We start from the raw sequence: 25,043 nt of genomic DNA, 5'->3' as shown, positions 1-25,043 counted from the left end.
CACATATTTGGATGACAGAAGAGCTTTACCCCATTCATTAAGTTGAGGGGAAATTCACTTGATGCATTTACAAAATGAACAACCTTTTTGTCTTTTGCACATCAAACAATATTCATGGCCAACATGTTCACTTGCTGCATAATATATGCCACCAATTTTCAGATGTCATTGTAATGAAATATTCCCTTTACCTCTCAGTGGTCATACTATTATGGCTAACCAGTGTATATGCATTATCCAGTTTAGATCTTGATTTGATCTTGTGTAATTTCCCATAATATCTGTTATTGATAGTAAGTTGTGTAAGAAAGATATGCAAAAGCAGTGGTGGTGCGTCCATAGTGGGCGCAGGAGTGCCGTCCCCTCTCTCCTCTGCACCCATCAATCAACAATACATAGCTTTATGCATTTCATGAAGCCATGAATTGTCACCGCTGCCGCCCACCATTCAGGTGTCTGGCCCCCTGTTGAGCGCCGTCCATCTGAATAACAGTGGTGGGCGTGTTTTGGAAGTGCCTGATTAGAGTGAGATGCTCTAATAGGCTTCCAGGCTCTAATCGGCTTCCAAATGGTTAACCAGAGGGCGCACAGGCTGTGCTTTCCCTGGCTAAACAGTGCTGTGTTAGGAAATCGCTTCCCTAACACTGCCCCGCCTCTCAGCCAATTAGGTGCACCGGATCTGGTTACTGGTCACCTGATTGGCTGAAGCGACATTGAGGATGGAGAAGACTTCGAGGAAGGTAAGTGCTGGGCAGGGGGGAAACTGGTTGTATTTGGGGGCACAAACTGGCGGAAATTGGGGGCACAAATTGGCTGCAATTGGGGGCACAAACTGGCGGAAATTGGGGGCACAAATTGGCTGCAATTGGGGGTACAAACTGGCGGAAATTGGGGGCACAAACTGGTTGCAATTGGGGGGACAAACTGGCTGCATTTGGGGGCAGAAACTGGCTGCATTTGAGGGGACAAATTGGCTGCATTTGAGGGGACAAACTGGCTGAATTTGGGGGCACAAACTGGCTCCATTTGAGGGGACAAACTGGTTACATTTGGGGAGACAAACTGGCGGCGTTTGATGGGCACATTAACTGCGTTTAATGGGCACAGTGGTGGCAATAGATGTGGTTTTTTTTTTCAGTTTGTTTGTGCCCCCCCCAAAAATTTTGAGCACCAACCGTCAATGTGCAAAAGAAATGCTAAAACATTTTTAAGGCCTAACATTGGCGCAAAGACTACTGTTTTTGTCCTGTCTTATACCTGTCAGGCATTGGACTCACCTTTTATTCTTGGCAGAAACAGTCAGTTTCTGTGTGAGGGGAAGTACAGTAAAATATAGAGAAGTGAACAGAAACAATGGGCTATCATTTTCCTGCACAGAATTGGAGGATTCTGTTCACTTTATTGCAAACGACTGTCTTGCAGCTCATGAAAAAAAAATATGTGGAAGTGTTTTAGAGTCCACTTTTAAAAACTGCACAAATTGGTGCTTTGCAAGGGAACTTCTCTATTTTCCAGGGTTTTTACACACCCCTTAGTCACTTCTAACATTCTCTTAGAATTTATTGTCTTATAAAATCTAAAGTTAGTGTGCCCAGCCTGGTACAATTCATGTACAGTAAATGTCTGACCTGATCCCAAAATACATACAGTAAAACCTTGGATTGCGAGCATAATTAGTTCCGGAAACATGCTTGTAATCCAAAGCACTTGTATATCAAAGCAAATTTCCCCATAAGAAATAATGGAAACTCAAATGATTCATTCCACAACCATTTATTCATAAGACCTTCAGTTTATGGTCCATATAAAAAGATTATAGCAATGTGACCAGGTTGTGTAACCATAAAATGTCCATCCACAAATGGAAGCCTCCACAAGGGGATTAGAAGCAAAATCCTGCAGGAGCTACAGAGTATAAAAGAGAAGAGAGGCGCCTCTAAGTGTAGTCTTCTCTTTTATACTCAATTGTGACGTGATGTTACTTGTATATCAAGTCAAAATGTATTTAAAAATGTTGCTCGTCTTGCAAAACACTCTCAAACCAAGTTACTGTCAAACCAAGGTTTTACTGTATATGTAAACTGGAAGAATTGGGGTAATGCCAACTGTTAAATTACTGTGACCAGATCTAGTCAAGACATAAAAAAACAACAACAATTAGAATGTAGTCACTAATTTTCATTCTCCAAGAAAATATTCACAGATTACCACAGATACAGAAAATTGTTTTTAACCTCTTGCCATCCGGCGGCCGACTTTTTATGGCCGCAAGGTGGCTCTTATCTGCCGGGAGGCCGTCAATATATGGCCTCTGGTCGCCCGCCTCTGGGGGGGCGTGCGCGTGCCTGGCGGCCGTGATGTCCATCAGGCACCCGCGATCGGCAGTCACAGAGCCAGGGACATGGATCTCTGTGTGTAAACACAGAGATCCACATCCTGTTAGGGAGAGAGGAGACCGATGGTGTGTCCCTTGTACATAGGGACAACCATCGGTCACCTCTCCCTGTCATTTCACTCCCCCCACAGTAAGAATCACCTAGCAGGGAACATATTTAACCCCTTGATCGCCCCCTAGTGTTAACCCCTTCCCTGCCAGTCTAATTTATACATTAATAAGTGCTTTTTTATAGCACTGTTCGCTGTATAAATGTGAATGGTCCCAAAAATGTGTCAAAAGTGTCCGATGTGTCCGCCGTAATATCGCATTCGTGACAAAAATCGCAGATCGCCGCCATTACTAGAAAAAAATAATAATAAAAAAAAGTAATAATTCTATCCCCTATTTTGTAGGCATTATGACGTTTGCACAAATGAATTACTATACGCTTATTGCGATTTTTTTTACCAAAAATATGTAGAAGTATACGTATCGGACAAAACTGAAAAAAAAAATATATACCGTACATATTTTTTTTTTAAATGGGATATTTATTATAGCAAAAAGTAAAAAATAATGGCCCGGATTCACGTAGATCGGCACATCTTTAGAACGGCGTAGCGCATCTCATATGCGCTACGCCAACGTAACATAGAGAGGCAAGAACAGTATTCACAAAGCACTTGCTCCCTTTGTTGCGCCGGCGTAACGTAAATTGGCCGGCGTAAGCCTGCCTAATTCAAAGTAGGAAGGTAGTGGGCGTGATCTATTAAAATGAAGCGTGACCCCATGTAAATGAAGGGCCGAACAAACGGCGCATGCGCGCGCATGCTCAGAATCATGTCGCATATACTCCCTAAGATACGACAGCTCAATGGCTACAACGTGAACGTAACCTACGCCCAGCCCCATTCACATACTACTTGCATAAACGACTTAAAATACGACGGCTGTTCCGTCGTCCATACCTTTGCATGGCTTGCGCCTCCTATATGGTGGAATAACTTTACGCCAGACGTACGCCTTACGTAAACGACGTAGATTACAGCGACGGGCGCAAGTACGTTTGTGAATCGTCGTATCTCGGTCATTCGCATATTCGCATAACGCGTAAATCAATAGAAGCACCCCTTGCGGCCAGCGTAAATATGCGCCCAGGCTCCGACGGCGTAGGAAACTTACGTCGGTCGGATGAAGCCACAATTCAGGCGTATCTAGCTTTAAGAATCAGGCGCATAGATACGAAGGCGCATCCGTGCACTTACGCGGCGTATATAAAGATACACCGGCGTAAGTGCTTTAAGAATCCAGGCCATTGTGTTTTTCTCAAAATTGTCGCTCTATTTTTGTTTATAGCGCAAAAAATAAGAAAAAGCACAGGTGATCAAATACCACCAAAAGAATGCTCTATACGGGGGAAAAAAGGACGTCAATTTTGTTTGGGAGCCACGTCGCACGACCGCACAATTGTCATTCAAATCGCGACAGTGCTGAAAGCTGAAATTTTGCCTGGGCAGGAAGGGGGTATATGTGCCCAGTAAGCAAGTGGTTAATGAAAGGAATTTGATAAATAGGATGGGAAGATATTGTTTGTAACAGCAAAGCATAATTAGAAAACATTGGGGTTGATTTACTAAAACGGGTTCACTCAGAATCTGGTGCAGTTGTGCATGGTAGCCAATCAGCTTCTAACTTCAGCTTGTTCAATTAAGCTTTGACAATAAGACCTGGAAGCTGATTGGTTACCACGCAGAGCTGCACCAGATTTCAGACTCTCCAGTTTTAGTAACTCTCCCCCATTTGGTTTCACTGACTTGCCATTTTCATTTTCTGCATGTCTACAGTATTTTAAATCTGTGCTAAGGTACATTTGATTTACCAGGGTATAACGCTGTGGTAGTGTAAATAAGGTGATTGTCCAGCAGATTATCATGGTAAAGGAAACATCTTATGGGATAGGGGCATCTTTAAGATTTTGTCATGTAATAGAGGGTCATAATTTTTCATACTTTTTCTGAAAAAAAAAAAAAAAAACAGAACCCTAATTTGTGAGTATTAAAATATGAAATATAAAATATCCTATACCATGAAATATAAAATACTATACCCTCAATATCTAAATAAATCAAATAGTAGTATAGTAAAGAAATACATGGAGGGCAAAAAAAGATTGCAACAGGACACTAGTATCTTACCTGCTGTGTGTCTAAACATTACTTGTGCCATGGCATGCACAGGCATTGAATGCTTGGATTTGTGTCTATCATCACTGCTCAGACCATTGTTACCATGGCACAGTTCCTGAGCATTCCTGCTATTCATGTTATCTATTAGAACCATCCATATAGTCTCATACATCCTACCCAACTGCAGGGGTGCTGCCAGCATGCCTACATATCAGCAGGTGATGGCATTCATCCTGATTGATCCAAATCCCAAATAAAGGGAAATAGGTGTCATTCTCAAATTTAACCATCAAAGAGTTTTTGTAAGTGTACTCCTTACCGTGTAACGGTACTGATCATGTTTGAATACTCCTAATCCTTGTGGACAGCCTTCCCAGAAGAATTTAAAGCGGGGGTTCACCCAAAAAAAATGTTTTAACATTACATTCAGGCGAGTTGTTAGAATGACAATCGGGTGTTTTTTTTTTTAAATCGTTGCCGTACATACCGTTTTATATATATATATGTTCACCGCGGCTTCCAGGTATAATCTGCAGGACTGGGCATTCCTAATTGATTGACATGCTTCCGACCGACGCATACAGAGCGTCACGAGTTGACTGGCTTCTTTCGGCAACTCGTGACGCGCTGTATGCGACGGTCGGAAGCATGTCAATCAATTAGGAACGCCCAGTTCCACAGATTATACCTGGAAGCCGTGGTGAACTTATATATATAAAACAGTATATACGACATCGATTTAAAAAAAAACACCCGATTGTCATTCTAACAACTCGCCTGAATGTAAAGTTAAAATGTTTTTTTTTGGGTGAACCCCCGCTTTAAGCTGTTTTAGCTGCAAAGGGTGAGCCAACTCATTATTGAACCCTACGCACTAAGACTGGGATGACATTAAAGTTCATGTGCATGTAAAGGCAGACGTCCCAATACTTTTGGTAATATAGTGTATATAGCAATCAATAGAAAATTGTTTCTACCCTACCCAATGTTATCAGACTACTTGCTAATGATCCACCAAGTAGTCTGTTTTTTGTTTTTTTATTTCTTATGTACGGTATTGCTAATGTATTTTGTAATGTTAATACAGTATAATACCTCTGTTCAATATAGTGTTATATTGGACCATTGACCTGTTGAAAGCATATGGCCCAGTAAAAATAGGTCTGAGCGATAACAAATAATTGCCCTAAAAAGAAACCTTATTAATTACTTTACCATTACTGGACTATTGCAGTTCAGCAAGCTCACAGTAACTGTAAAGTCTCTTTACTTTGAAAAATGAGAATGAATTTGTTCCTGGTTGAAATTGCATTGCCGTGTACTAGACAGGGCTAAGAGTTATTGCAGTTTTGGGAAAGAAAAGTAAAAGAAACGTAATGCATTGCCCTGCCAGTAACACAATTTCTACCATTAGCAGAATATTGATTACTAGCTGTTCATAGTAATGCTTTTTTTTTCCAATAGTAAAAACACCTAATTGCTTGCCATTCTTACTGGATTTTTGCTGTTAAGACTTATATACTGATGTGCTGTATTTAAAACGATCCATGTATCTCACGGAACGCAACCTATAATTTAAACAACATGGCCCGGATTCAGATAGCAGTTCCGATGGTGTATCTCCGGATACGCCGTCATAACTCTGAGTTGCGGGGCCGTATCTATGTGACTGATTCATAGAAGATCCGACCGGCATAAGTGTCTTACACAGGGCCGGTGCTAGACTATTTTGCGCCCTAGGCGAGACCAGCTACTTGCGCCCCCCCCCCCCCCCAAAAAAAAAAAATTAAAATGAATTAAATTTTAGCACCAGAACTGGTCCAGGTGGAGAAGGGGTTCAGCCAGGTGAAGGGATAGAGCCAGGTGGACAGGAGGGGGGGGGGGGGTCGGCCAGGTGAAGGGATAGAGCCAGGTGGACAGGAGGGGGGGGGGGTGCAGGTAGGTGGAGGGATAGAGCCAGGTGGACAGGAGGGGGGGGGGTGCAGGTAGGTGGAGGGATAGAGCCAGGTGGACAGGAGGGGGGGGGGGTGCAGGTAGGTGGAGGGATAGAGCCAGGTGGACAGGAGGGGGGGGGGGTGCAGGTAGGTGGAGGGATAGAGCCAGGTGGAGAGGAGAGGTGCAGCCAGGTGGAGTGGAGTGGAGAGGAGAGGTGCAGCCAGGTGGAGTGGAGAGGAGAGGAGAGGTGCAGCCAGGTGGGGTGGAGTGGAGAGGAGAGGTGCAGCCAGGTGGAGTGGAGAGGTGCAGCCAGGTGGAGAGGAGAGGTGCAGCCACTTGGAGTGGAGAGGAGAGGAGAGGTGCAGCCAGGTGGGGTGGAGTAGAGAGGAGAGGTGCAGCCAGGTGGGGTGGAGAGGTGCAGCCAGGTGGAGTGGAGAGGAGAGGTGCAGCCAGGTGGGGTGGAGTGGAGAGGTGCAGCCAGGTGGAGTAGAGAGGAGAGGTGCAGCCAGGTGGAGTGGAGAGGAGAGGAGAGGTGCAGCCAGGTGGGGTGGAGTGGAGAGGAGAGGTGCAGCCAGGTGGGGTGGAGTGGAGAGGAGAGGTGCAGCCAGGTGGGGTGGAGTGGAGAGGTGCAGCCAGGTGGAGAGGAGAGGTGCAGCCACTTGGAGTGGAGAGGAGAGGTGCAGCCAGGTGGGGTGGAGTAGAGAGGAGAGGTGCAGCCAGGTGGGGTGGAGTGGAGAGGAGAGGTGCAGCCAGGTGGAGTGGAGAGGAGAGGTGCAGCCAGGTGGGGTGGAGTAGAGAGGAGAGGTGCAGCCAGGTGGAGAGGAGAGGTGCAGCCAGGTGGAGAGGAGAGAAGAGGTGCAGCCAGGTGGAGAGGAGAGGTGCAGCCAGGTGGAGAGGAGAGAAGAGGTGCAGCCAGGTGGAGAGGAGAGGTGCAGCCAGGTGGAGAGGAGGAGGGGGGTTCAGTCAGGTGGACAGCAGAGGGAAAGTGCAGCCAGGTGGACAGCAGAGGGGAAGTGCAGCCAGGTGGACAGCAGAGGAGGGGGTGCAGCCAGGTGGACAGCAGAGGAGGGGGTGCAGCCAGGTGGACAGCAGAGGGGAAGTGCAGCCAGGTGGACAGCAGAGGAGGGGTGCAGCCAGGTGGACAGAAGAGGGAAAGTGCAGCCAGGTGGAGAGCAGAGGGGAAGTGCAGCCAGGTGGACAGCAGAGGGGAAGTGCAGCCAGGTGGACAGCAGAGGGGAAGTGCAGCCAGGTGGACAGCAGAGGAGGGGTGCAGCCAGGTGGACAGCAGAGGAGGGGGTGCAGCCAGGTGGACAGCAGAGGGGAAGGGCAGCCAGGTGGACAGCAGAGGGGAAGGGCAGCCAGGTGGACAGCAGAGGGGAAGGGCAGCCAGGTGGACAGCAGAGGGGAGGTGCAGCCAGGTGGACAGCAGAGGGGAAGTGCAGCCAGGTGGACAGAAGAGGGAAAGTGCAGCCAGGTGGACAGCAGAGGGGAAGTGCAGCCAGGTGGACAGCAGAGGAGGGGGTGCAGCCAGGTGGACAGCAGAGGAGGGGGTGCAGCCAGGTGGACAGCAGAGGGGAAGTGCAGCCAGGTGGACAGCAGAGGAGGGGTGCAGCCAGGTGGACAGAAGAGGGAAAGTGCAGCCAGGTGGAGAGCAGAGGGGAAGTGCAGCCAGGTGGACAGCAGAGGGGAAGTGCAGCCAGGTGGACAGCAGAGGGGAAGTGCAGCCAGGTGGACAGCAGAGGAGGGGTGCAGCCAGGTGGACAGAAGAGGGAAAGTGCAGCTAGGTGGAGAGCAGAGGGGAAGTGCAGCCAGGTGGAGAGCAGAGGGGAAGTGCAGCCAGGTGGACAGCAGAGGAGGGGTGCAGCCAGGTGGACAGCAGAGGAGGGGGTGCAGCCAGGTGGACAGCAGAGGGGAAGGGCAGCCAGGTGGACAGCAGAGGGGAAGGGCAGCCAGGTGGACAGCAGAGGGGAAGGGCAGCCAGGTGGACAGCAGAGGGGAGGTGCAGCCAGGTGGACAGCAGAGGGGAAGTGCAGCCAGGTGGACAGAAGAGGGAAAGTGCAGCCAGGTGGAGAGCAGAGGGAGGGGGGGTGCAGCCAGGTGGAGAGCAGAGGAGGGGGTGCAGCCAGGTGGAGAGCAGAGGAGGGGGTGCAGCCAGGTGGACAGCAGAGGAGGGGGTGCAGCCAGGTGGACAGCAGAGGGGAAGGGCAGCCAGGTGGACAGCAGAGGGGAAGGGCAGCCAGGTGGACAGCAGAGGGGAAGGGCAGCCAGGTGGACAGCAGAGGGGAAGTGCAGCCAGGTGGACAGCAGAGGAGGGGAAGTGCAGCCAGGTGGAGAGCAGAGGGGGGGGGGTGCAGCGTGGTGGAGGGAGAATATAGCAAAGTGGACAGCTAGGTGGATGGATGCAGCCAAGTGGAGGGGGTCACACACCAGTGATAAGATCATCCCCAGCGCTTCCCCCACCACCTGACAAGTTCCTACCTTGGAGCACTTCTTTCCATCTCCCTCCACATGTCACAGGCTGGGTAAGCTGCAGGATCAGCTTTGCTTTGGGCTCCACACTCCTCCAGGACAAGTGGCTTCGGCCCAGCGTGTGGCCAGTCTAGGCCTGGGTGGATCCATTCTGGGTGTCTATGCCCTGCTCCTCCAATGGTTGCACATCACCCAGAGAGGGAGGCGGGGCGGGCAGAGAGCTGACACCCACGGCTGCTGCTGCTGCCTGCTGGACATCAGCATGGTCACCTCTGGCTTAGTGCAGGGAAGGGGACGATCTGTCTGCTTCTTCTCCCTGCCTAGTCACTCTGCAGCCAGCCATATAGAGCCCTTCCGCTACACTCCGCATCAGTCACCATCGGCTGAGGAGGAACCGATCTTCTGTAGAAGACCCAGCAGCTGTGGCAGCGCTCCCTGGCGGCAGTGCGCTCTAGGCGGCTGCTTAGTTCGCCTAGTGGGAGCGCCGGCCCTGGTCTTACATTGTCGTATCTTAGGCTGCATATTTACGCTGGCCGCTAGGTGGCGCTTCCGTAGATTTATGCAAGGAAAATTAGGTAGATACACCGATTCAGAAACGTATGTCCGCCCAGCGCATTTTTTTACGTCGTTTACGTTAGGCTTTGTTTGCCGTAAAGTTACCCATGCCATATGAGGCGTATCCTATGTTAAGTATGGACGTCGTTCCCGCATCGAATTTTGAAAATTTTACGTCGTTTGCGTAAATCGTGAATAGGGCTGTACATAAGTTACGTTCACGTCTAAAGCATTGCCGATATGCAGCGTAATTTCGAGCATGCGCACTGGGATTCTTTCACGAACGGCGCATTCGTAAAAAACGTCAAATACATGGGGTCACAATTAATTTAAATAAAACACGCCCACATCACCCACATTTGAATTAGGCGGGTTTACGCCGGACCACATGCGTTACGCCGCTGTAACTTAGGGCGCAAGTTCTTTCTGAATACGGAACTTGTGCCCTAATTTATGGCGGCGTAACGTATCTGAGATACGTTAGGCTCGCCGATAGATACACCATTGTATCTGAATCCAGGCCCATATCTGTATAGTGATAGTGTAAACTAGTGTTACATAATATATCTCTGAATACGTTTTGTGCCTCCACATATTTTTTTAAGTGCACCAACAAATGTTACGTAGACAAAAACAAGTTAAAAAAAACAAAAGGCCCTAACAAGTCTAAGGCCGGGCATACACAGTTCGAATCTTGGCTGGTTCAGCAGGAACTGGCCTAGAGTCCAACTGTTAATGGGCAGACTGAATGTACCAAGTTGATCGATTGATTCTCTGGTGATTATTGCTAGCAGATTCTATAGCCTCTAGCAATAATTATTGTCTTCGCCTAGTGGGGAAAGCTTCCCTCACCCTTCCCCACCAGGAGAAGACAATTACCGATTCCCCTGTCAGTACTGTCTGTGCTTGCAGGAAAGAGATTTGCACTGTATGGCAGGCCTAAGCCCTGATTCACACTAGAATGCAATGTGGGAAGCCTGCGATCCATGCATGTTTCCCACACCACGATTAAAATATACTGCCTTTGCTATCTGCATCGGGTACAAGTAAAATGTTAACGACACCCCAACGCAGGTCGCAAAGGATGAGGTTCACATTTACTTTTGTTTCTCAGCAATTCCTGTTAATTCAAAATTTGGTCTTTGAACTAGGGCTATCAAGCTTAGAAGGACCAATAATGGGGACTTTGGATAAGCCAGCCCCTTCATGGGTTGGGATGGGGATATGCTTAGAAAAACCAGCGTGTCAGTGTGTTGGAGCTTTTTTAGGAAGAAGATAGTGAGAGCAAATAAAAAAAGGGGGAAATTGTTTGGGACTTTATATGAGGAATATGGTCAAACGAGCATACACCGCCATCCCTATTCATTGTTAAGAGAGGGGGAAATTTGGGAATTTGAGTGAGATGTGTGTTTGGACAAAAAATGTATAAATAGATACATTTCAAAATTAAGAGGAAGTTTATTCATATAAATGCACATGGGACATGGTACAAAGCAGATATGATGTGCTGATGGGCATATAATAGACATCAAATAAAAATTCCATTATTGCATATAATACATAAAATCAAAAAACAGAGTATGATGTAAACGCATGATTGAGTGACAAAATGCATTTAAAAGCTTGACGCGTTTCGTGGATGAAGTTCCACTTCTTCAGAAGCAAGTGTAGAGTGCGTATCTATAAAAAATATTCCAAATTACTCAAATGAAATTGAATAGGGATATAAGGGGAAGAGAAAACCAAACACCCCAGAGTTACTTACATATCAGCTCTAAAGTTGATCATAGAATGCTAAAACCTGATGGTTGAGGAAAGCTTGGAAATATCCCTGCTGGAGCTCCGGAGGCATGTAACTGTGGGCAGCCAAGGCAGAAAACACCACAATCGAGGGGAGAGATGGAAGGTGTCCATGGTGAGTTGCAGAAAGATGCCTGCAAACAATTCCAATCTGTATGAATGTAAAATGTAGGTGGTCAATGGTGAAGGGACAGAAAAAAGTGTGGTGAAGACCACCAGAGACAACCACACCAGAGCAAACACAAAGTGATAGGGTAAAACATCCTGAGATCACGACAGACCAATCCTGTCCAGAAATTCAGGAACTAGGTGTGATCAAAAAACTATCCAGCATGAAACGAGGCACCATGCCTCCCACAAGACTGAAGTATATTCCCGCCAAGGCTGTTACGCATGACACCCTCAGTGTCACGCTGAACGTGTTTGAAATTAAGGCATTCCCACCAGAACAGCTGACATGATGCGGCAAGCATCTGCGGAGATGCCCAACACACAGTGAGGTTCCTTCACTCTCACATTGACCCCACCACAACAGGCTCTATGTCCCTTGTTAGTCAAACCATACACTTTCCATTGACCACCTACATTTTACATTCATACAGATTGGAACTGTTTGCAGGCATCTTTATTCAACTCACCATTGACACCTTTATGTATGTCCAAACACACATCTCACTCAAAGTCCCAAATTCCCCACTTTCTCTTAACGGAGATAGTGAGAGCTAGCAAATTGCATTCAACTGAATGTTCTTATTAGAACTACTATCTGTGTCAATAAAAAGTCTAAATTCTAGCTCTTGGCAACCACTTCCTTTGTTGCTTTCTTTTGTTTTTGAGGGTACTTTTATCTGTAACTTTTTTCCATTTGATTTTAGTTGGTGCTCAATTTTATCTGTAGTTCAGGTTTATCTGCTGCTTTCCCATCCATAGCAATGCTTTATTTAAAAAAAACTTACGGCAGGACTTTCCTTTAAAAAAATAAAGGTGTGTTTTTGTCTCTGGGGGTGATATTTTAGGGTTTTTACTTATGTAGCGCCTGTGTACTTTCGTACAGGTGCTATATTCAAATTTAGTGGGAGAATGAGAGAGTTATGTTGCTCTCATTCTTTGATTTGACAAATTTGGCTGTCGCCAAATCTGGATTGTCCTGTGGGTCAGTCTGTGCCCCAGAGATGCAGTCTCATCTCCGGGCGGCAGGTGGCGCCAGAGGGGTCCAGGCAGAGCCGCTTCTTCCCAGCAGCCAATTAGAGGAGTTTTCCCTCGCGGGGGAATGCTGGGGAGGGGTATTTCTGTGGCTGAGGCCGTTGTTCGGGGTTCTTTGCGGGTTCCTGGTTCCAGGTGCGGCACCCACCTTTAGGGTGTGTGCACATCACGGGCCCCACCACTATGGCCTACCAGGCCGGGGTCACGTGCTATGCAGAGTTCCTGACTCTGGGCTCTCATAGCCCGGAGCAACTGATACTACAGAGGGGCCCCAGTGACTTACTGGGTCCCCACTTCTATTAAGAAGATCCCAAGCTGGGTGCTGTTCGGTGGGGGATCGGTCTGAGGAGAACCCGGAGGCAGGTGATCCAAAAGGGCTTGAAGGAACCACCGGGGATCTGAGCACCAGACACTGACAGGTCACATTCAAGCTGTCAGTCGGTGACCCCAAAGACATACTGGGAGGATTTGCTCTACCGTCCTAACTTCCAACCACTTATCTGGACATCCAAATCTAAATTAGAGCCAAGTCTGTGGCAGAGACTTGTTTCCTTTCCCAGAAGCTTTAAGTGGCGCTCTGGCTGCCAGGCCTGTGGCAGAGATCTGTCCAGGGGGCACTTTGCTCTCAGCACTACCATCACCCCTAGACACAGTATAGAGGTAACTTAAACACGCCAATCCCAAATATAACCAGCGGCTCCTCCGGGGGTAGCGCTACACTTACATACAAGGGCAGTGTAGAGTGTAGCAAGATGGCGGCGACGGCATCGAATGTGACAAGAGCATGCTCATTGTAGTCGATGACATCATCGTGTTCTTGCCATTCAAAAGAACGGCGGTTCTTTAAAATGGCCCGTGTGTACACTCAGCGAGCAAGGAAAGCTTGCCAGTAATCCCGTCAGGAAAACCAACATTTTTTTCCTGACGGGATTCCCGGCCGTGTGTACGAGGCTTAAGTCTTCTAAGATCCGTGACACCATGCAAATATTTGTTGTTGTAATACTTTAATAAGGCACTGTAATGATGTAATATATATATATATATACTTTTTTTTTTCAGATGATAATGGCTCAATGGTTAGAGTACCTCAACAGGTGGACATGGCTGCTCAAGTGGCTTCAGGAATGGCATATCTAGAAACACAAAACTTCATCCACAGAGATTTAGCTGCCAGGAATGTACTTGTTGGAGAAAACAGTGTTTACAAAGTAGCAGACTTTGGACTTGCAAGAGTTTTCGAGGTAAAACCATAAATTTTACAACCAACTATAATTTGCGCTCAGTTTGGGGCACTGAAAATTATATAAAAATAGATTCAGGTGTGCACAATCTGAAACTTTCAACTTGTTGGCAGTGGAAGGTTTCCTTGCATTTCCCTTGGAAAAAATGGTCCTTAAAGTGGAGGTTCCATCAAAAAAACAATTTTGCTTTAAACTGTAGCTTACAACTAAAAAAGAAAAAAAAATTTTTTTTTACTCATCTGGAAATGCCTGTTGCTATGCGGTCCCACGAAATCTGCCTTTGAAACCACCTAGGATTCTGACATCATCTCCCTCTAATGCTCCAGGGAAATGTTTGTCATCATTTCCCAGAATGCAGTGCGCTGTCCAATTATCACTCCCCATCCAAGACTTCCAGGAAGTAAGTGCCTGTAGGCTTCACAATGCCCACAAGCAAAATGACAACTGTGTAGATATAGTTTGATAAACTATCTTTTTTCAATATCTATGCGGATTGGCGGCGGATTGTAAAATAGTAAGTGACCAGATTTATATTATAAAAACGCAGGATGAAAGGACATACATTTAAAAAATGCTAATTGTGGTTGGAACTCCGCTTTAAGATCTCTTAGATCCAGTGATTTTCTAATTTTTTAATTGCTAAAAATCATAAAGAATATGCCTGTTACATGGCTGTTCTTTGTGTCAGTTTCTCTCACTGTCTGTATTTGTTTTTAAAGCCTACATTTAGTCAAATTAAAAACAAAAATCAGCACAAGTGGCATCACTTGATATTAAAGAGGAAATACACTTCTTGTGCAAACTTTTATCTATACAGTAGGTGAGCCTAAAATAAGGTTTACCTATAGTATTGAAAATATCTCCTAAACCTGTACAGTTATGGAGATATTTCCAGTGCATGCAGCCAGTAACATTACTGGCGCATGTGCTCTGAAGGAACGGCCCATGGGTGCCGTTGCTTCCGAGCCCGTGCCGTGAACGGTGACTCCTGCGTACATGCGCGGGAGTGACTTTATCACAGCTCCGGCCAATCACAGAGCTAAAGCCCATGAACCCGGAAGAATCGGTGTGCGGGGACCACTGCAACAGCTTTTTCTTAAGGTAAGTATTTCACAATGAGCTAGTATGCAATGCATACTAGCTCATTACGCCTTTGTCTTGCAGGTTCTTTTTTTCAGAGGTTTACAACCTCTTTAATTTGATGTGTCTCTTGTACTGCTGTCTCCTGCTTTCCTTGAAATCTTCATCATCTGACACCCTTCCCCCAACACCACTGCTGTAATATTCAGTTGCAGTGGGTGTTAATAGTACAAAGGGATTTGTGACAGACACTCAAGAGTGCCCGACTATGCCCACCCTTTCTGCCAAACTCTGCCATTTATAAAGCCTGGACTACAGCTTCTATGAATGAAACACAATCTATGGATAGAGGATGAGTGAATGATTGAAAAGTCCTCCCTCTCCATTCATAGATCACATTTCGTTTACAGAAGCTGCAGTACAGTTTCTATAGATGCAGAATGTGAGCGGAAAGTGCGGGCATAGTTGTTACTCTTATGAGCGCCTGTTACAGCTCCATTAGTTCTATTAACCCTTGAAGAGTAAAAGTGATTCTAAAGGCAATTTAAAAAAAAAAACATGTTGTACTTACCTGCTCTGTGCAATGGTTTTTCACAGAGCAGCCCTATCCTCCTCTTCTCCGGTTCCTCACCAGTGCTCCTCTATCCTCCGCCCCTGACTAGTGCACCCATAGCAAGCTGCTTGCTCTGGGGCACTCATAAGTGCTTGATCCCGAGCCAGTTTTGTGTGTCCATTGACACACAGAGTGCATTATGGCTACTCACTGGCTGTGATTGAGAGCAGCAGGAGCCAATGGCTCCAGCCAAGTTTTCCTTGCAAAGTTTTAAAAGTTATAGCTCTCTCCAGGAAATGTCCAAACTTATCCTATCTGACACCTCTTACCTGTATTTAGTTTACATATGTTTTTATTTCACACATTTTTTTTATTTTTTTTCAGGATGATGATGTTTATGAGTCCACAAATAGTATAAAGCTTCCTCTAAAATGGACAGCACCAGAAGCAATCCGCCACAGCAAATTCACAGTCAAATCTGATGTCTGGTCATTTGGTATTCTACTTTCTGAAATAGTGTCCTATGGAAAGATGCCTTACCCCGGTACGTAATGTGATTTCACTCAATAGGTGGATGTAATTTGGTTTTCAGTAATTCACAGATCAACTTTTTTATTTAAAAAAAAATAGACCTATTTGTACAAAAATTTGCATAATATACCTATCTGGCAGAAGTGCCTTCCCTGAGCCTCGTTATGTTTGCATTTTTCACTTCTTTCTAATTCTTAGCAACCCTCTCATGGGTATGTACAGAGCCCTAGATAACAAAAACAACCAAAAAATATTACAGTGTTCTAATCCTCCCCTATGCTTCCCCACTCTATCCAAAACTAAAGAAAAGTTTGGGTTGGACATATATTTTAACTCAATTTAATCTTTGTTAACAAACCGATATATTATACATTTCAAATATATGTCTTTACATAGAACTTGCATAAGTATCCAAAACGATATTGATATGCCTCTACTAATAGAATGGAAGACCATTGGGATGGCCTCCTCAGTATTCCGCTTTACTACTTTAGCTCCACTGTCCAGTCGCAGTATGGTTTGGTTGCAGGATCAGACTGAATTACCTAAATGCACTGTAGTCTGCATGGAGGTCTGCACCCTGAAATATTTTTTTTGCAAAAGCACAGATGCTTATTTTTTTTTATTTGAATATAAGGTGTATTTTCACACTTCTTAAAGCGGTTCTCCACCCTAAAGTGGAGTCCCACTGATCGGAACCCTCCCCCCCTCCGGTGTCACATTTGACATCTTTCAGGGGGGAGGGGGTGCAGATACCTGTCTAAAGACAGGTATTTGCACCCACTTCCGGCCTGGCATTCACGGGCAAAAGACGGGCATTCCGTCACATCCCGTCGCCCCCCCCCCCCCCGTTGTGTGCTGGGAACACTCGGCTCCCAGCACACAGCGGGAGCCAATCGGCGGGCGAGGCGCGACTCGCGCATGCGCCGTAGGGAACCGGGCAGTGAAGCCGCAGCGCTTCACTTCCTGGTTCCCTCAGCGTGGATGGCGGGGGGAGCAGCAGAGAGACGAGCGATCGCTCGTCCTCTGCTGCGATCGGCGCTGGACTCCAGGACAGGTAAGTGTCCTAATATTAAAAGTCAGCAGCTGCAGTATTTGTAGCTGCTGGCTTTTAATATTATTTTCCCGTGGCACATCCGCTTTAACATCTTAATGCTGCTCATTTCCTGGAGGTTTACAGTCACCTCTGTCTAAATACAAGTGTACGTAATAAGTGCTACAGCAATAACTGCATGCCATTTCTCAGGCCTACATGGCATTTTTTAACAAGACCAGCTTGTGTGACAAGGTGACACCACAGGGAACAGGGACATGGTTTCATCAAAAAAAGAAAAAGGACTATACTTTCAGGGATCATTTCTGTAGGATTCAAAGGGAGAAATGTCCTCGAAAGTGTCCAAACTCACCTTCCACGATGATGAATTTTAGGGTTCTTGTCTCGTTAGGACTCCTGCTGCCAGTGCTGCTCTGTGCAGGTGCTGCCACCATTTGATGACTTGGTCATCTTTCTAGGTGGGAAGATGGCAGGCGGGAGCTCATTCAGAGTGGAAACAAAAAAAAAAAAGTCAAAGAGAAAAAAAAAAATGAAAAAAGGAAAAGAAATTCCATGAACAGCAACATTCATGGCAGGATTACCAAGTATTGTTATATAAAAGCTGCATATTTGAAAACATTGGAAACAACATTTGAAATTACTTAAACATATTACATCTTATATGAGACTTTAGTGATTGGGTTTACATACTGTGTAGTTTAATAAGAATCGTGTTTACAGGAGCAGTGATTTTAATGATTCTTAACCACTTCCCTACCGCCTCATTGTGAAATGATGGCGGCAGGGACCCCTTCTCGATCCGGGTGGACGTCATATGACGTCCTGCGTTCCCGGTGATCTAGGGCGCGCGCCCGCGGCGACGCTCGTGACCCGGCGCGGGTGCCCGGCGGCCGCGATTGCCGCCGGGTGCCCGCGATTGTCGGCAATCATGGCAGGAGTGTGGATCTGTGTGTGTAAACACACAGATCCACCTCCTGTCAGCGGTGAGGAGACCAATGTGTGTTCCCAGTACAGAGGAACACACATCGGTCTCCTCCCCTTGAGAGTCCCCTCCCCCCTACAGTTATAACACATCTTAGGACACATATTAACCCCTTCCTTGCCCTCTAGTGGTTAACCCCTTCCCTGCCAGTCACATTTACAGAGTAATCAATGCATATTTATAGCAGTAATCGCTGTATAAATGTGAATGGTCCCAAAAACATGTCAAAAGTGTCCGATGTGTTCGCCGCAATGTCACGGTGACAGTAAAAAAATCGCAAATCGCCGCCAATACTAGTAAAAAAATTAATAAAATAAAAATGCCATAAATCTATCACCTATATTGTAGGTGCTATAACTTTTGCGCAAACCAATCAATATATGATTATTGCGATTTTTTTTTTACCAAAAATATGTAGAAGAATACGTATCGGCCTAAACTGGGAAAAATATGTTTTTTTTAAAAAAAATTGTGATATTTATTAAATAAAAAAGTAAAAAATATTGTGTTTTTTTTAAATTGTCGCTCTTCTTTTGTTTGTAGCGCAAAAAATAAAAACCGCAGAGATGATCAAATACCACCAAAAGAAAGCTCTATTTGTGGGAACAAAATGATAAAAAAATTGTTTGGGTACAGTGTAGCACGACCGCGCAATTGTCATTCAAAGTGCGACAGTGCTGAAAGCTGAAAATTGGCTTGGGCAGGAAGGTGCGTAAGTGCCCGGTATGGAAGCAGTTAATGTGCAACAACAAAAATGAAAACTTCCTTTAAATTAGGTGCCTGGGGGTTCAGCATGCACCAGTCAGCAATGTCGCAAGCTGGGGCCACCGGGTGATGTTGCCAGGTGACTCCACACCTTACCTATATAAGAACTGTCAAACAGCAAGCCTGACAATCAGCGGTTTGCCTTAGACCTTGTACACACGATAGGTTAACCAGAGGACAACGGTCTGAAGGACCGTTGTCTTAGGTTAACCTATGAAGCTGACTGATGGTCCGTCGCGCATACACACCATCAGTTAAAAAAACGATCGTGTCAGAACGCGGTGACGTAAAACACAACGACGTGCTGAAAAAAAATAAGTTCAATGCTTCCAAGCATGCGTCGACTTGATTCTGGGCATGCGCGAGTTTTTAACCAATGGTTTTGCATACTAACGATCGGTTTTGACCTATCGGTTACCAATCCATAGGTTAAATTTTACAGCAAGTTCTCTTTTTTTAACCTTAGGTTAAATAACCTATGGGGCCTACACTCGATCGGTTTGGACTGATGAAAACGGTCCATCAGAGCCGCCTGGAGCTGTATGCAGTCAGCCTATGTTACGTTATGGGGACACAGCAACTCTACGAACACAGCTGCAGTTCATGATTTGACAGGCTTGTGGGTTCAGGTGTATGACCCTGAACACAGACTGTGTGCATTCAGGGCCACTCTCTCATGCCTGTACACCTATCAAATTTGGACCTGCGACTGTGTTCATATAGCCACTGCATTCCATTAGAATAACAGCTGCATGCACAATTCATTAATTTACATAAGCAGAGTAACTGTGTCCTTAGGGTTCATTCACTCATGAAGTTAGAGTGCGGAAAAAAACCCACGGTTGAGCTGCACTATTACTGCCCACCAACCGCATCCCCTTAGTAACAGCGGCAGTGGCTAGGGTTGTAAACATGCCACAGCTGAAATACTATGCTTTGCAGCCATAGTAGGAATTATACTCTCTTTGAAAAAGACTCAAGGGAATAGCACTGCTCTGCAAGTGTCCAGCAAATGTGTATAAAGAACACGGCTGTGTAGCATGCTAGTGTGGTGTTAAAGTGAATGTAAACCTAGGCACATATATCTCTAATGTTTACTTATCTCTCTCCACAGCACTAAGTCCCATGTCTTTGTGCTGTTTCATTCCCCTGTTATCAGCATGATAACTGCTGACAGGTTCTCTTTTAACTGAGATAAAAGCAAGCATGAAATGTGTGTCAGGAGGGTGCTATAAATAGATTAGTAGAGAGCTTATCTTGTCACAGCTGTCAGGAACCATGAATCAGACTGAAACAGAAATGCAGTAAACACACTTTTTAATAAAATGGTAAAACGGTGCAAACATAGTCAAAACATAAAATAAAACAATAAAGGGTGCAACAGATATAAAGTATCAAATACTTGCTAATAATTACATGAATTAAAGTGTACAACCAAAATGTTATATACAAGTCCATATTCATATCAAACATTGCTGTATAATATAAATAAATAGTGGATCTTCTATGTTCACTTTCATGTTCATAGTCAAAACATAGCCAGGGTTCGGTAACCAGAACGGGTAGTCGTAACAAGCCAGTGAAACCGGAATCCAGAGATCAGCGTTGTAGAGGCAGTAAACAGAATCAGGAACCAGAAGAGAAGTCAGCCAGGCAAACATTTTTTAACTGGAAAACCCAGCAGAGAGTATCCAGATATGTTGACCAGGCAAAGGCACAGGAGATCTGATCCAGGCAGTTTAAATAGCCAGCAGGGCTAGCTGATGAGCAAGAAATGAAGACCAGGTGAGTCACTGTGGAATGAAGATTACTGGCAATTAACTGACAGCTGAGCACAGAGCTCTGAGAAAGAAGGGCTGAGCCCAGCCCTGACAACATTCATTTCTTCATTCATTTCTCTGTTCTCATTTATTTTTTTAGATTTATTTAATTTTCCATTTATATTCATTTTTATTTTTTACTTTTTATCTTCATTTCATTTCCTTCTGCTTTCTCAACTTTAATCTTTCCTTTCTGTTTTTTTTCTTTTTCCTTTGTTTTTTGTCTCTTCTTTCTTTGGTTATGCTCTTATTCCCGGATGAGCTCGCTTCACGTTCGTTTTGTTTGTTTACTTTCTCTCTCCTTAGTGTCCCTGTTTCCTCAACAACAGCGGCTTGCACTCCAAGCCTCGCTGTCATATTCCCCTATGCTGGTGGACTCGAACCGATGTGCGGCGCTCATACGCCATTGGTTACCATGACAACGGCGGCCACACATCGGCGTCTTCCCCGATCTCTTGCTGTATCCAGGGCGCATGCGCGTGATACGTGGTATGATATGACTGGCTGGAGGTGGTCCCATTGAATCAGTACAGCGGGACAGCTGGGGGATAGCTGGGGTGATCGGTGATATAGCGGGGGGCAGACTGTGGTCGCTCTATGCTATTGCCTGTTTATGGAGCCCATGCTTATGTTCACTCAGCAGCAATTGTGGGTAAGTGATTTTTATCCACTCGTCCTGTTCCTTTTGAATATTGCAGGTTCCTATGTGGAGGGAGGGGAGGGGAGGAGGAAGTAGGGGAGGGTGTGTTTTATGTCATTTCTCACATGGTTTTAATTGGTGGCTGCCTCTTATATATATCACTGTGTTGCATTAAGTCTGTATCACTTGCCTGACGAAGAGGTCCTGTGGTTTCTCTGCAATAAAACATTTTGGACGTTTTTTTTAACGATCCTCGGAGTGCTGGCGAATATATTTACATGATTGCTTTTCCAGTTCCCAGCTGGTGATCCCTTCAGCACCCTCTTCTCTTATTGCCCGTTCTCCAGGAAGGTGTGCAATTGGAATATTTATTGAGCCCTGACAACAGGACAGCTCTGAAAGTATCTTTGTTCTGCCAATGTGGATTGGGGGTGTGTGCCTTTCCTCCAATCAGCTGTCTCACAGTGTATGCCAAGAATCCACACCTACAGCTGAAAGAGGAAGTAAAAATTCTACCACAATGTTAGAATTCTAAAGAATATATAAAGCTGAAGACAGCAGATATGAAAGTAAAACGTATGTAGGGAGATTTGTTTCATCCCTGTGTATCATCTGAAGCTGTTCACTTCACTTGGTATATGTAAGGGTTTACACCCACTTTAAATCAGGAGGTAAGGAGGCAATAAACTTCCTCACCGCCTGTCAAATGCTCTCTGAAGAATGATCAAAATACTGACCACTCTTCAAATAGCAAAGGACATGTGAACAATCCCTTAATTTTTCTTTAATTCATTTTTAGTATTTTTCTTTTAGAATTATTTTTTGTACCTTTTTTTTAACAGCACTTTTGGGGGACTTTAGTGAAATAATTGTAGTCTAAACTTGATGTCTCACTTTTGAGACAGAACAAAGAAAAAAAGGACAGAGATTCCTCTGCAGTCTCAGCTGTACAGATGAAGGAATAGAAAGTTCTCTGAGGCTTTCTGTTCATTCACAAGCTGAAGCATGGTGAACTTAGTTCACTATGCTTCCGTGGTGAATAGACTTAGGAACATTCAGTACTGATCGCTGACTGTGTTTTTTCAGAAACAGAAGGGGCTAGTACAGGGCTCGACAAATTTTATTTTTTTGTGAGCTGGCGCCATCTGGTGGTGAGCCGTTGGTATTACAAGTTATTACCTCAAGATGTGTAAGCTGGCGCCATCTGGTGGTGGCCGTTGGTATTACAAGTTAAGCATTACAAGTTAAACAGCAATTCTAATGTAATTTTTCACAATTTTCACTGCCATCTTCTTCCCTCTAATTAGAACCCCAAACATTATATATTTTTTTTATCCTAACACCCTAGAGAATAAAATGGCGATCGTTGCAATACTTTCTGTCATGCCGTATTTGCGCAGCGGTCTTACAAGCGCACTTTTTTGGGAAAAAAATTACACTTTTTTTAATTAAAAAAATAAGACAACAGTAAAGTTATCCCTGTTTTTTTTTAATATTATGAAAGATAATGTTACGCCGAGTAAATTCATACCCAACATGTCACGCTTCAAAATTGCATCCGCTCGTGGAATGCCGACAAACTATTACCCTTTAAAATCTTCATAGGCGATGTTTAAAATAATCTACAGGTTGCATGTTTTGAGTTACAGAGGAGGTCTAGGGCTAGAATTATTTCTCTCGCTCTACCAATCGTGGTGATACCTTACATGTGTGGTTTGAACACCGTTTACATATGCGGGCGCTGCTCACGTATGTGTTCGCTTCTGCGCGCAAGCTCGTCGGGACAGGGCACGTTTTCTGGCTCCTAACTTTTTTAGCTGGCTCCTAAATTCCAAGCAAATTTATCAACCCCTGGGCTAGTAAATATGAAATATTTACAAGCTGCTCACACTCTATCCTGAAATGATCCTCCGTGTGCTCTCCACAGCTGCCAAGGAGGAGAAAAGGGAAGCCGGCAGTACTGGGCAAAAAGAGGAGGCATGGATGGTGGGTGGAAGAGGGGGGCCCAGACAGCAGAAATACTGGAATGAATTGCTCTGCAATGCAGCCAGAGGAAGGGATGCGAGAAGGGAGAGAAAATCTGGGAGCCACAAGAGAATCAGTGTCAGCAATAAGGCAGTACAGCCATCCCTCCTATTGACAGATGCCCAGGACCCCCTTTTGAATTGATGGGCCTATGTCTGGTACAGGAGAGCCAGCTGTACTGCCTTACCAGAGAAGTAGGGGGTTCACAAAAAACAAACATACATACTCACCTAGATAGCTGCAGCATTGATCCATCGGCTCTATACTGAGAACTGAGTTATCAAATAATGCTGATTGCTCAGTTCTAGGTCTTTATTGAGCAGAAAGCCAGTGACTGACTATCTGCTCTGCTTCTCCAGTGCTCACTATAGTGCCAAGATGTGAAGGGTGTCAGAATGGCTGGCTCAGGTTCTCAGTGGCCCCCTGATATACTGAGTCAGCTGCTGGTCAAGCATTTGGGAATATCCTGACATTATTGTCCCTGCAGACCCTGGGCCAGCTCTGTGATGTTAACCAACAGTGAGCTTTTGGCTGAATCTGGGACGCAGGAGTGCAGGAGTTCTGCCCATACTTCTTTTAAATACTTTGGTTAGGTATAGAAACACAGTTCTAAAAAAGTAAGTGATTGTAATAGAATGAGATATACCACATAGCTGATTATTTGTAAGGAGTAATGCTCAAACATTAACTTTCCTACCTTTGCATGAAAGGAAATTACCAATTGCTCATAAAACGCTGGAAACAAACAGTGACAAGACCACATTTTCATTTAATTGAAATGATCTACCTATTATTAAAATAAAACAAAGTGCTTCAAATACTTTGCTGTAAATTTTGGTTTCATTTGAAATTCTTTAATAAGAAACTCAGCATGCAGAGAGCAATTACATCTATGGCTTACCTGCCGTTTCACCAGCTGAGCAATTTCATGTTTTTTAATTGCTGATCAAGGTCTCTTTACTTTAACCTCTTTACAAGGTTATCATGTAGTTAAAAGAATCCCACCGAGAACACTGATGGAAATGCATCCCTTATGTAAATTCTTAAATTACAGGGCTTAGTTTTAATTTTTCTCTTCTTCTTTTCCCTTTGTGTAGGTTGGAATGGAAGGCAGACACTGGAAAAACTTGAGCAAGGGTACAGGATTCCTAAACCACTCAATTGTCCTCTAGAACTTTACAACATCATGTTAGAATGTTGGAATGCCAAGCCAGAGGCCCGGCCAACTTTTGAGACATTACAATGGAGGCTTGAAGATTTCTTTGAAAATGAATCGTCATCCTACCTTGATGCAAATGCATTTTCAAACTCGGATTAAACAAAATCTAGTTGACCTCAAATAGAACTAATTATCTCAAAAATCTTTATCTCTGGTTAATATACTGACTATTGGGAAATACAGTCAGTGATATCTATTAAATCTTTAAAACAGTAAAGGAAAATCAAAAGAATCCTCATTTCAACAGCTGACACATGTCTACCTAAAGGACATGGTCAAAGGACTTTGACATGTTTTTCTAAGGGATTATGTGAAAAAAAATCTAGCACTTTAAATGAACAGAAACACTCCCAAAACAAACATGGTGAAAAAGGTTCCTTATCTCATTTGTTTTTGTGTTGTGCAGCAGAAGGAAACATAATCTGGATGTTTATCTCTTTTAGGATTAATTAATTACTAAAGTGAAGAAGTAATTCTAAAAAAAAAAACTTTATTTTATTATATATATTTTAAAGTTTTTCAGTACACTTAAAGCAGTGTTTCAAGTATTTGGTGACTCAAATACCACCATTACTACCTATATAACAAATATAACAGTAGCACTTGAA

General features: G+C 44.7%; 1 protein-coding gene and 1 non-coding gene across 2 annotated transcripts in view; both read left to right on the top strand.

Moving 5' to 3' along the window:
* FRK (fyn related Src family tyrosine kinase) overlaps nt 1–24,795 on the top strand; it is a 122,184-nt gene extending 97,389 nt beyond the window's left edge. Inside the window, exons 6-8 of the mRNA XM_040350266.1 lie at nt 13,585–13,766; nt 15,784–15,943; nt 24,314–24,795. Coding sequence (XP_040206200.1) covers nt 13,585–13,766; nt 15,784–15,943; nt 24,314–24,534 — 563 coding nt within the window. The 3' untranslated portion in view covers nt 24,535–24,795. The remainder of the gene's footprint in view (nt 1–13,584; nt 13,767–15,783; nt 15,944–24,313) is intronic.
* On the top strand, nt 17,265–17,479 carry LOC120938755. The gene has a single exon (XR_005749204.1). It is a non-coding gene; the product is annotated as a small nucleolar RNA U3 (small nucleolar RNA).
* Nucleotides 24,796–25,043: the final 248 nt, after the last annotated feature.

This window comes from Rana temporaria, chromosome 4, assembly GCF_905171775.1.
Source record: "Rana temporaria chromosome 4, aRanTem1.1, whole genome shotgun sequence".
NCBI classification, from domain to species: Eukaryota; Metazoa; Chordata; class Amphibia; order Anura; family Ranidae; genus Rana; species Rana temporaria.
The sequence above is the reverse complement of the archived record's forward strand: the minus strand, read 5'-3'. Positions and strand labels throughout refer to the sequence as shown.